Source organism: Phaethon aethereus, assembly GCF_964289735.1.
Source record: "Phaethon aethereus genome assembly, chromosome: 5".
NCBI classification, from domain to species: domain Eukaryota; kingdom Metazoa; phylum Chordata; class Aves; order Phaethontiformes; family Phaethontidae; genus Phaethon; species Phaethon aethereus.
Window position 1 is genome coordinate 59202069 of NC_138579.1, and position 12733 is coordinate 59214801.

General features: G+C 42.8%; 1 protein-coding gene across 5 annotated transcripts in view; it reads right to left on the reverse strand.

Annotated features, from left to right (window-relative positions):
• The window catches only part of DENND2B (DENN domain containing 2B), a gene marked incomplete at both ends in the record, with an annotated part of 100383 nt that overhangs the window by 36404 nt on the left and 51246 nt on the right, over positions 1–12733 (reverse strand). For 4 of the 5 annotated variants that reach the window (XM_082000351.1, XM_082000349.1, XM_082000347.1 and 1 more), the window contains 5 exons: positions 4597–4666; positions 6873–6982; positions 7632–7816; positions 10141–10185; positions 11129–11225. In XM_082000351.1, the coding sequence (XP_081856477.1) occupies positions 4597–4666; positions 6873–6982; positions 7632–7816; positions 10141–10185; positions 11129–11225 (507 nt within the window). The remainder of the gene's footprint in view (positions 1–4596; positions 4667–6872; positions 6983–7631; positions 7817–10140; positions 10186–11128; positions 11226–12733) is intronic. The other variant, XM_082000350.1, reaches the window with a different exon arrangement.

The following is a 12733-nucleotide window of genomic DNA, read 5'->3' on the forward strand; positions in this document are numbered from 1 at the left end:
ATTCCTTAATGGTGTCAGGAATCAGAACAATTCAAATGTTGAGAGGCTAAAATGAATATGTCCATCACAAGCCAGCTTCTGCGGCAGCTCTTGATTCTCTGTTAGGGCCAATCCAAATTCAGACCATGAGAAAACTGTGGGTGTTTAAAAGCTAAAAGTTTGTCTTAAAGTCTTCTTGTTAAATGTGAAACATGAACTTTTAATGCCAGAGCACCCAATGGGCACAGGGCTGTCAAGGGTGCTTGGAGGGGCAGGATGGAGGGAAGAAGGCAAGGGGAAGAAAAGGTTTTCCAGTGAGCTTTTTCAGTTCCATAAACATTAGTCCGCATCCCACAAAAGTTGCTTTCACAGTGTAATGAATTCCCTTCTCCTGCCCCAGCAAACGCAGGAAGAACTATTCCCACCTAACGACTGTTTTTCATGTCTTAATATACACACTTCATGTTCAGACACCTGCTCCTCCACTGACTCCTGGGGCTGGCTCATCTTAGGCTAGAAAATTGCTGGAGGAACATTTTTTTATGTGAGAAGGGAGAGGTAGGATAGGGTGAAACAGACCCTGCAAGTTTTCATATTATTTCTGCAAGTACAATGTTACCAGCCAAGAAATCCTGACATTGTCAGGCTTCCTGCTCCGAGAACGGGGTCTTCTCAGATGTCTGCCCTATATAATAGAAATGTGTGTCTCCTACTGTTCCCATGAACCAGCTGCCAGCTGTGGCAACAAACTGCAGGACATTGTTTTGGGGATGCAGTATCTTACACTCCAGTATTGCCCCACTAGCTAGAACTAGCACCCCTCAGCATCTGCAGCAACTCCCATGGCAATAAAGCCCAAGATGCCTGTGAAGATCCACAGCAGCTTACATGCCACGACTGTCCCTGGGGACAGGGGCTGGCACAGCTGTGGGTCCCAGCCATAAGGCCACTGACAGCCCAGGCTGCCAAGGAGCTGCACTGGAACAAACCATCTCGCAAAGGATATAGGCCTGGTGTCTCTCTGGCTGTCTACACCCTTTTTCTGGGAGGCAGAGACCATTCATGGCCTCCCAGTAAGGAAAGTTTTGCAGATTTTCCAGTACTGGTGGGTCTTGCAGCTAAGGCTGTGTCAGCAGAAACCCACTGAGAAGGTCCCTGCTTTCACCACTGTGATCCTTGTATCCGCTGTGCTCTTACTGGGCACAAACCTATGGGGTTGCACAGGTAGAGAAGAGCCAAGACTTCAGTCACACCCTTTAGAAAACAATTTTTTAACATAGTAAATCAAGGCAATTAGTAAAACAGAATTATACTCTAGACCAAATTAAAAATCTGTATTTTACAAGGAACGCTCAGATTCATATTACAGCAGCTTCACCCCTGTTCCTTCCCTACCGTGTGCTCCTGCTGTTCCTGTGCTCCTGCTCTCCCTTCTGCCCCTGCCCAGGTTGCTGCCCCAAAGCACTGGGGGCATTGTAATGCCCACTGGAGAGGGCCATGACTGGCCAGGTGAAGCTAAGCCCTCAGCAGGAACTGCTCGTCTTTGCTGCTGACATATGCGTATCACAAAACCACAGCCCAAGAACAGAAAAGAGCCTAGCAAATTGATGGATTAATGAGCATTAAAAGAAAGTTTAATTAATCTGAGTGATTGAAGAAAAATGTCTTATTTGCAGTAAAATGGAATAGTAGTGAAAGTTAGTATCGCTACTATATATTGACCCGTTTCCTTTTAAATGAAGATGCATACTTCTCACATCAAGTCACTAGGAAAGCTGTTACACGATTGCCTTGGAGGTATCAAGATGTAACTGGAAAACTTCATGCTATCTGCAGAAGTGCAGATTGTTTGCTGTGGTACAATAGGTTACATTCCATTCTAATCCTGTTCCAAAATGAAACAAAACAACATAAATACATTTAAAGGGGATACTGTACAGAATTTGTAGTACAAACAGAACATAATTGTCACTGTATCCCTTGAGGTAGTTTTGGCAGGGTTTTAGCACACTCCCTCAAAAAAAAGGTCTGGAAAAATCTGAAATCTGAAAGCAGAAAAGACAAAGCAGAGCAGTTTGTTCGTATCACAACATGCCAAAAGAGAACAAGGCTGACAAAAAGTAATTGTTTCATAAAGAAAGAAATCGTAACACCAACCTCTGCAGAAGACACAGATAGCCATCCTCACAGGATCAGGCTGGTTGGCCCATCCAGCCATGGAGCCTGCTGCCGAGGACTGCCAAATGCTCTAGAAGGCATGGGACACCTCTCGCTGGGTATTACAGGAGCATCCCTCGCCAGGACAGCTGGGGACTATTTTCTAAGGAATTAGCCTCACAGCAGTTGGCTTGTCTTGAAGCAGAGCAGTTTATAACGATTTTAGGCTTTTCTTATGGTTCCATATTACAGAGTATGGCCCCACCTTTCTCTTATGTAATGTTTGCCAAAAACTGCATGTCGTTCCCGAATTACGGTTATTGCATTTGACAGAACTTGTGGGTCGGGAATGGGACTTATCGGAAGAGCTACTGTGCGCACCTGGACATCAGAGCTGCTCTGATTGAAGCTTTCAGAAACTGCTCAGGAAATTGGACACCCAAATACAAAGATCTGGTTTAGAGCACAAGCCTCTGGCATATAAACAGTGTTTGCAGAATTTACCTGCTCCTTGTTGCCTGTACAAACTCTGTATTTGTGTATATAAAATAGGAAAGTATGCATATGACTAAGTAGAAGTATCACACTGAGGTACACACCAGTAAGGCCATTCCACCCATGCACCAACATTTGCAGGGAACAAGAAATTGTTACGCTTTGTGAGCACAGCTGAACCCTATGGAGAACACACTTCAGGCAGCAATCCAAATTCCACCATTTCTCCCAGCAGGACAGAAAGAGGTTGCAGGATGCAAATAGTAGCAGATCTCTGCTACTTAATTTAATGATAATTAATAATTTAACTCTAGCCAACATTTTCTGAGGTTTTATTATTTTTTTCCAAATATACATTATCCTTTTAAATGACAACACATAAAAAAGTAATTTAATTGTATGGCTGCCCTACATTTTGTTATGCTTATTTACACCAGCAAGGATACCTTCTAGGTGCTCCACTTGTTTATCTCTGAATCACCCCCTGACCAGCCCAAGATTTACTGCAATAGAAGCCTTCATTGACATTTCCTTTCCACATATAAACCTTGTTGTGGCCCACACTGACACACTCCATTACACAGAGTAAGCGAGTCTCTGTGATGCTACCTACGGCAAATACCACCCACGGAATTGATAAACAAGTTTTCTGTTATGTTAGTTTAAATTAAACTTCTTACAAATAGAGGAACCACACACAGCAATACATCCCAGACAGAGCATCTGCTGCGTGCATGACAAGGAGCTCGGCCATAGCAAAGAGCAGGGTAACAGCAGGGACAGGTACGAGCAAGCATGCAGGATGGTGGGTGCTGTTCTAATGACAGCAAGTTACTCTCTCTGCTGGAAGCCACTGAAAGCTACTGAAGGCAGGTGCTCCCTGCTTGGGAAGATGGGAAATCATGCCAGAGAGGGAAGCCAGGGGAAGGTGACAGCGTGCGTTTCTCTCAGGGGGTACCTGTTTACAAGTTTGCAGTGCTGCTGCAGAAGTTCAGTTTGCACAGAGAGTACGCAAAATGCTTCTGCAGCATCAATTATCCATATAAGCTCTCCAACCAAGTGCAGGCAACTGTCATGTGAACAGTACAGGAGCCACGGCTCCCTGCCTAGACACTCGCAGCCAGCTCCAAACCTGTCTGAGAGGTGATGAGCATAGGCTGGTGCTGCTGTATGCTTTGCTGCTATCCAGTCAGATCTGCAGGATGGACAGCAAAATCCCTGTTTGCACTGTGCTTCACCTGCCTTAAGACACTTTGCAAGCCTTTGTGCAGTGTCCTCCCCACCCTGCTGACACACACACACTGTCATGCTCTTGATTTATCAGCTAACTGGGTATTTTCCAGGTGATGAGACAAAACTCTTTGGTAGGCTGCGCTGGGTCCCTGCACCACCAGTTGACCACCCCTGGTCATGAGGACTGAAAAGAAGCCTGAGAACCTAGACTTCCCAGCACTGGCATCGGCTTATTGCATGGTCCTGAGCAAGTGGTGATGGTGGCCTGCTCTCCACCATTGTTGCCGTCCTACTCAATAGGGTGGCTTATTTATCTACATCATGGACCTGCTGCAGACTGATCAGGCAGTGCTGGCAGAGTACTTTGGAGATGTAAGCAGCGGTCCAAGACATAAATGCTACTCACAGATGTTTAGAAATACCATATTTGCCTTTGTTTGCATTGTAGTATTTCTGATTCTGCTTGAAAGCACATAATATAAAGAATTTTAGAAGTGCTCACACAAGAAACTTTCCACATTCTTAGGAATATCCTACAAGACTTGGGATCTATTTGATTAAGACAGCCGATACAAATTCTTTTTTTACTTGAGCTCCTTACATTTCCAGATTTCAGAGAGAGTAACTCTGTTTTCTTTTAAAACTATGAGAGATACCTTCAAAGCTTAGACTATAGTTTTGAGACACTGTTTAACAGAATTCTGCATTTTGAGGTGAAGGTGACGTACTTACCAACAGCCTCCTGCAATAACCAAACCGCCGGCTCCCATCTTCCCCAGTCAGCATGAAAGAAAAGGTCTCACTAAGAAGAAAATAAATTGCCAAGATCTTACTATCAAAACTACAGCATAGTAGATGATGATCCACTATGGTAGATCATTTAGAAAGGGATACTGCCTTATCCAGTGAGAGATTCTATCCACTGGAGGGTCTTCTCTCCCTCTGCTCGTCACCTGGACATACTCTGTGGACAAATTCCACCAACAGTAGAGCAAAAATATCTGCACGGTTGTGGACAACCTAGCTATCTTATAATAAGAAGAGATGGGTGCTGAATTTCAGTGGCATGGCAGTCCCTTTGTACTGCAGAAGGAACACAAAAATCAGATTTTGAGGGCAGTATTCAAATGCTGTATCTCCCTTACCTTTTAGTTAGATCCTGTCTATGGACTGTGCTTTGTTCTTAAAGGGAGAGCCTTAGATATTCTCTAAGAGTAGAGAAATCATTTTCTAATCCAGAAACAACACAGATTTCTAAAATCCAGCTCATTTTATGTCCCTGTCTAGGGTAAGTACCATTTGTGACAGAGGAGTAAAACAACAGTTTAAGGCTGTAATTACGGCATAGGTAAAGAGATGGGTCTGTGAATTTTTCCCTGGTCTGAGAAACATTCCTGACTGCTTTGCAAGTTTTAAATGGAATTATACAAAATACTTTTTCTTTGTGTTGGAATACCAGGGTTTATATCATTATAGCTGTATATGGGAAGGATATCTTATTTCACGAACACAGGCTCATGAAAAGTCTGTCTAGGAAAGCAGCAACAGAAGAGGTGAAATGCTGTGTAGGCAGGGCTGTGTGCTTCTCATACCAATGTTGCCCATACAGTTGTCCACTTCTCCTTCAGTGTTTTCAATAACTCACTATTCAGGTGTTTACACGTACTGAATAATACAGCCAAGCAACACAGAATATAACATGGTTGTGTTGCATGTGCCATATGTAAGCCAATATTCTTGGTTACAGTAGTTCCTGCAGGTGAATGCTAGTTCCTTGTCATCACTGAAAGTCCCTCTAGACACACTCTGAATGGGTCTTACTTCATTTACACATGTCTCAGCGCACGCATGTTAAAAAGCCATCTCACATTCTAGGGGAATATAGGGAGACCCCACCTGGAGTCCTGCATCCAGCTCTGGAGCCCTCAGCACAGGAAAGACATGGACCTGTTGGAGCAGGTCCAGAGGAGGCCACAGAAATGATCAGAGGGCTGGAACACCTCTCCTGTGAGAACAGGCTGAGAGAGTTTGGGTTGTTTAGCCTGCAGAAGAGAAGGCTCTGGGGAAACCGTATTGAAGCCTTCCAGTACTTACAGGGGGCTTATAAGAAAGACGGGGACAGAATTTTTACTAGGGCCTGTTGTCATAGGACAAAGGGTAATGGTTTTAAACTAAAAGAGGGCAGATGTAGACTAGATAGAAGGAAAAAATGTTTTACATTGAGGGTGGTGACACACTGGCACAGATTGCCCAGAGAGGTGGTAAACGCCCCATCCCTGGAAACATTCAAGGTCACGTTGGAGGGGGCTCTGATCTGAAGATGACCCTGCTCATTGCAGGGTGGGGTTGGACTAGATGACCTTTAAAGGTCCCTTCCAATCCAAACCATTCTGTGATTCTATCCCTTTTGCCTATTCTAGTACTTCTACACCTTCAGGTCAACAGGTTCTGACACATCAATGCAGGGGAAAAAAAAGATATATTTTTTGAGGTTTCTTTTGAATGAAAAAGAAAATGGAAGCTTGGCTCTCCCTTCCCTTGTCCTTCTCCTGTAGTCATTCATCTCTGAGGGAAGGAAGATATGGCTGCTCTGCTGGCATAGAGCTTAGCTCTAAAATAAAGTTCTCTGAACAGTATTGCTTTAAGCCAAATGAAGAGGTGTCCTGCAATGTTAGACAAGCACTCTGGGGTGAATGACTAGGGCAGGTGGTGGGCAGGATCCCGTTCTTTTTAAGATTAATTTTAAATACTTCCATTTATGCTTTTGGGTTTAGCACTGAGAGGAACCTTCAAACCTCTTCCCCTCAGCCACACAGGCTTGTAAGCCAGGCAGAATAGGGAAGAAAAATAATACAGAACTTAAAAAAAAAAAAATTAAATACAGCTGCTTGAGCCTGAAGTGGCCAAGACTTAAACTGTTACTTCCTTAATTGGGCATCGGCAAGCCTGTGGCTGCTCCAGACGCACTCCCTCAGCACTGTGCAGCAGAGGAGCACCGGAAGGTTTACCTATTGTATTCGGAGACAGGGAGCCAATCCTTGGCATCAGGAAAGCAGAACTGAGGGATAGCCTTGAGACGCTCCTCCGCTTCACGCATTTGCTTGGTTGGTCTTTCTAGCTGCGGGGGAGAAAATTGAGGTTCAGTCAGTTACTGTTAGTGCCAGCTTCACAGCACCTCTCAGGACAGGGGGGATACTAATGAGCTCTGAAGAGCAAGAACCATCAGCTAGTTCTTTATTTGTGCTTGGCAGAATGAGGCATGACCCAAGGACAAGCTTGTATGTTAGTACAATAGAAATAATCACTGCTGGGGGTTTTTTAACTTTTTTTTTTAATTGCCCAAAACTCCCTTGTTGCACAATGGCCACTTAAAACACAGTCCTAACTCTAATTCCTTTCTGCTGCAAGAGCACAAGAGAAATGCCATAGATCAGAAAAAGTCTTTCCATTGATTTCAGTGAGTTTTGGAACAAATCCTAATACAGCCAAAATGAGTTAGAAGTGAAATATTTAGAAACTGAATTTAAACACCGTCTTTAAAGCACCTACTATCAGTCCAAACTCTCCAGCACTGGAAAAGATAAATTCGTAAACAGGGAAAGCTTTCAGTCATCTTCTCTATGCCCTTTGCTTTGTAAAAGATCACTTTGGAAAAATTATGAAAGCTGACTGATTAACTCCATTTAAAAAATAGATTTCTATTAATTTTCCCACTTATTCACTTTATTGACCTTAGAATGAACTGTACAGAAGACTTTTTCTTTTACCTTGGGAAACTGATACGTCACTTCTGGGAGGTAAGTGTTTTTAGAGGGCTTCTTTTTCAGTGACACTACCACAAAATACTCAAATAACTCCCGTTCCTGCCATTCAATCAGCTCCAGTTCCAGGGTTCGATAACTTGGAGCCCTCTTCAGCATTGACTGGATGTGCACTAGACGCTGGGTATGAGCTAGCATTTTACAAAAAAAAGAAAAAAAAAGAAAAAAGAGACAGATCATTACCTGGGACTGTAATGTGTATGTCTAAGCCACAGCCATTCACAAAGGACTTTCAATTTGCCAGCATATTATTCCAAGCATTTTCTCCTTTCAAAAGCAAACCTTCATACTGTAGTCCCCCTCGCTAATTGCACCCATAAATCAAAACTCTCTCCAAGTACTGAAGTGATACAGCACTAAGTCACTGAAATAATTTGCAGTTCATAACTGTTACCCTGACAAAGGTCTGCTTTTTCTTCACACATAAGACTAGATTATAAGTCCTTATGTGGGAGTGCAAACGCACTAGGGCCTCCGGAGTGGCACATCTCAGGTCTGACTTGGACCTGGTTTACATTGGTCAAAAACAGTTCGGTGACCCGTCCCTACGTAGCACAGCTTTATGCTAAGAACCACTGGAGGTGTATTTTCTCCTTCTCTACAGCACGGATATATCCATACAAGCCATGGAATGACCTCCAGGGAAGGGGGAAGGAAAGAGGTGCAAATTGCCTCCTGTGTGATTGCTTTGCTTGTGCCAATTAGACTGAGGGGCAATCTTAGATTCATAGTCACGTCCAGTCCTGATTCAAAGATACGCCTTGACTTGTCGCTAGACCTCTATGGCGGACTAGTCAGTAACATCACTACCAGTTCTGGTAGTCTAGTAAGTGAAAACGGCTAAGTAAAACCAGCTTCCTGCATGCTCTTCCCCACCTCTTCACACTAGGATCTCTGTGCAATGGCAAATGAAATATTAGCAGCTCATGTCAATCCCTTAAGGCTACATTCACTCATGCTGCCCACAGTTTGCAAAAGGCAGGCTATCCCTTGTGGTAGGGAAGTAAGGTCTCACAAGCATTTGATCACAGCAGTAAGTAATTAATTGACACAAAGAAAAGGAAACCCCTTGATGACCAGCTGTGGTTCAACACCACAAATTTAAAAATTATTTTGATAAAGCACCTGGGTCTTGATGTGACCGCACAATTAGGGAAGCTAAATCCTAAGAAATAACCTGCCTTATCCTGCCTTGCCATAACCCCACACTGCCGGCCAGTGCTTCATATTTGCAAGAGGCGAAACCAAAGAGCCCACCCCAACAGATGGGGACCCAGTGAATCCTGTCATGCTACACACGCCAGCTGGATCTTTGGCTCAGGATGCCCTGAGAGCATCAATGTAAATACAAGGTCACGCAGGAGCAGTTAGGGAGCCATCAGAATGGAGATCCTCTGTTCCACAACAATGGGGGAAGAAGCTTCCCAGTTTCCAGTGAAATCAGAATATCCTCCCAATAACAAGAGAGAGGCCAGGCCCTGTCTGTCTGCTTTCATGAGCTGTGAGCAAAAGCAACCCCTATATTTTTTGACCCAAAGAGAAAGAGAACTGCAAGTGCTTTTGGGGTGGTACCTGTCTACAAAGGAGCAATGAGTTTTTTCCACACATTGCTGTACAACGTTGCATACAGCCTGTTTTGGGTGGTCTTACCACCACCTGTCTGGAACAAATCTGTTTCCCTAAGACAACTTTTTCCAGCAAATTTTCCTGCATGAACAGTAAGCATGTGACATCTGTAGTAGACAGACATGAATGTTTGCCCCTTATCTTACAACCACAGCTCGGCACTCGTGGTTTTTTCCCCCTCACTTACTAACAACATGATGGGTTTTTAGAAATAAAATCTGTTGTTGCTGCCTTCAACTTTTTTGTAACTTTTTTATAGTTCACTCTGTGCATCAGGACTCTTGAAAATGAGGGACTAATTTACTGGACTGGCTCAAGCAGAGTTTGTGCAGGTGCTGTGCACTGATAAAGGAATTTCTACAATTTGGAAACTGCAGACCTATAAAAGAGTATAAGAATTGCTATGCTGGATCAGACCCAGAATCTTGCCTCCAACAGCAGCTAGCTATAAACACTTAAAGCAGTGTATGAATAAGAGGAGAGCATATTTATCCAATCTCATCCCTCTAAATTTGCACCCAGTAGTCAGTCTGGAAAACATCAGCATCTGTGAAGTGGCTGACAAAGCAAATCTATCAAAGGTCCTGTTCTTCATTATATGACACAGTTGCCAAATCCTTGTTAGATCTTCACAGCTCATTTTGTCCTTGCTTTCCACATACATGCTCCTGTGTTGGAAACTTTGTGAGCTCTGCAGTAATGGAGTTAGCATAGATCAGGAAGGAAAATACAGGCCATGGACAGGAACAATGTGCAGTAGCAGAAGAATGTGTGTTGATAAGGTCTGTGACAGTGGCTGACTTGAAGTTATTGAAGTCTGATCCCTTACCTTTAAACCTGTCATCTGAGTCACTCTCACTCTCGCTGTTCTCATCTGCGGAGGGGATAGACTGATCAGTTAATGCAAAACCAAAGCAAACATAAACTTGGGTTACTGTGGTGAAGCTGGGAAAAATCGTATCTCACACTGAGCCTTGTGACCCACACATGCTCTCTCCTCAGTTTTGAAACACCTTGAAATAAACAGTTTGAATGACTCCTTAGATTGTGTTTTCCTTGGATTAAGTTTCAATTTTGCTTGAGAAAAGAGCTTCATTTTGATGAAAGTGCAAAATTCATTCCCCGTTACAGCAATTGGTTGCACTGAACTCCCATCTATGCTAAGCTACAGAGGTGAATGTGTCATTTGCAAAACAGATTTTAACCCTTCCACTGCTTTTTCAGACTTCATTTTTTTTTTTAAAAATGTTACACAGCATTTGAGAAGTCAAAGAAAGCCTTATGAGCTTTGTCTGGGCAACATTTTCAATCGCCAGAACTCACCAAACAGAGTGAGAGTAACATGCAAAAGTAACCTTATGACAAGATGTATTTTTGAGGTGTACTTGCATTAAAGATCTATTGTACTCCTACTACAAACATGGCCTGAATTTCTTTTTGGCCCCTGTTTTTCCAGAAGCAGTCTGAAACGCAGTGTGTGTTATATTCATATGCCAGGAAAAAGCATTAATGAATTACAAGGTCAAAACTGTGAATTTTGGACAAAACTTAGAGATACAAATTACTCAAAAAGTGAAATAAAGAAGCAGCTGGATGAGTCCATCTGATCATGGGATTAATAGGACAGACAATGCTGAGAATCTCGGTTATTTTAAGCTCATCCCCATTTTCTCCTTTTGCAGACACAAAGTTATCATTGTTCGTGGAAGAAAGTTCTAAACAAAGCAGAGCCCAAGGTACATGTGGAGGAAAGAAGGGAATCTGTTAATCCTATAACATCCAAATGGATTCACTGAACCGTGATGCCTGTGTCATACCTCGTAGAGACGCTGTTTCAATATTGGACATAGAAAGTTTCTTCAGTCGTTTTTTTCCTCTTTTTGCACTGTAAATGGAATTGATTCTTTGGACAAGCTGCAAAATAAGAAATCAGAAATAAGTAAAAATACTTTTCTGCTAGAAGACTTTTAATTAATCTATACAAACAAAAAAATTTTACCACAGATGATAGGCCAGCTGAACCCCCCAAAGCCTTTACTATTTCAAAGTGCATGTCTTATCTCTCTTATTTGAATCCCATTTGTTTGAATCACTTGTTTTGAATCTCACTTCTTTACCTATGGATATATTTTTAAAAATAATTAAATAACTCAGAAACCTAAATCTCATTTTCAAAAATCACATAGACATTTGTAATAAAAGCACAATGAGCCTGAGGATTCAAAGGTAGCGGTTATCTTCTATTACCTCATTCCTCTCTCTCTCTCGATGCTATTTTTTCTCTCTTCACTTGCAGTGTCTAAGTAACAGTGATCCATTAGCCATATCCAACTTTGCCAAACTCTCATGCACCTTAAGTTCATGTTCTTATTTTGAATATGAGAGTAACATGTATGTTAGCACCTCCCTGAACTGAGATTTTAGTGTGTTCAAATAAGCACCAGAAGAAGATGGCCCTAACTTTTTAAAGGCTTTTCAGGTACAGAGTGAACCAGCTGCTTTGAAGCTGTATCGTATCAGCTGAGGATCTGGCCCATATGGACTTCTCCCTCCCCCTGCCAACTCATGCTGTACCTACCTTACTTCAGAGATGCTCTATCTACTGTCTCCAATCTTACCCTTATCTACAAAAGTATTTTGAAGTTAGCTACTAGTACTGGCTTTAAATGGCTTTAAGCAGTACTATCCAGAATTTTAACTCCTAGTAATCATCTTTATGACTTCCCTGAGGAGGACTAATGCAGATAATAACTGTCTATCCAGAAAAATCTGAGATGATGGAAAATATTAATGAGATAACTTGTGTTTAGTGCCTTCAACAAGGCGTTGGAATTACTAAGAATTTGCAACTAAACAGAATATTATAACTTGTAGAGAGTCATAAATGTGTAGCAATTAATCATCATAACGTTTTTATGAGTCACAAATAGTATATTTCATTCCATAGCAGCTTTACTCATAGAACTAGAAAACATTTTGGAAAAGATGTTTTACCTCAGCTTGCAGAGAGAAATAAACTCAGTGAGGGAAACTAATCTGCCATAGACACAGTAGAAACAGTAACAGAACACAGGCTGGAACAAGAACTCATGCAACCCCTCCAACAGGGGACATGAGTCTGGCCCAGAAGGAACAGTTTGAAGTGTTAAAATCCTCGCTTGTTCTGCTCGAAGCAGATTTTGCCTCTACATGCTGACTGAACTACGGGCAACGCAGCAGCCAGGCTCAGCTGGAACTTCTCTGCTTGTGGCCGTGAGCCTGGCTCTGCCCACCGGGAATCTGCGCAGCACCACGGCAGGGCCAGCAGGATGAAAGCCCGTCTGGCTCCAGCACATGCGCCGGCCCAGAAACTCCTGCACGTAAGCGCGGAACAAGGCATCAGGAACCAGGAGTGAGGCGCCTTGCTGGGATTTTTCACTCCC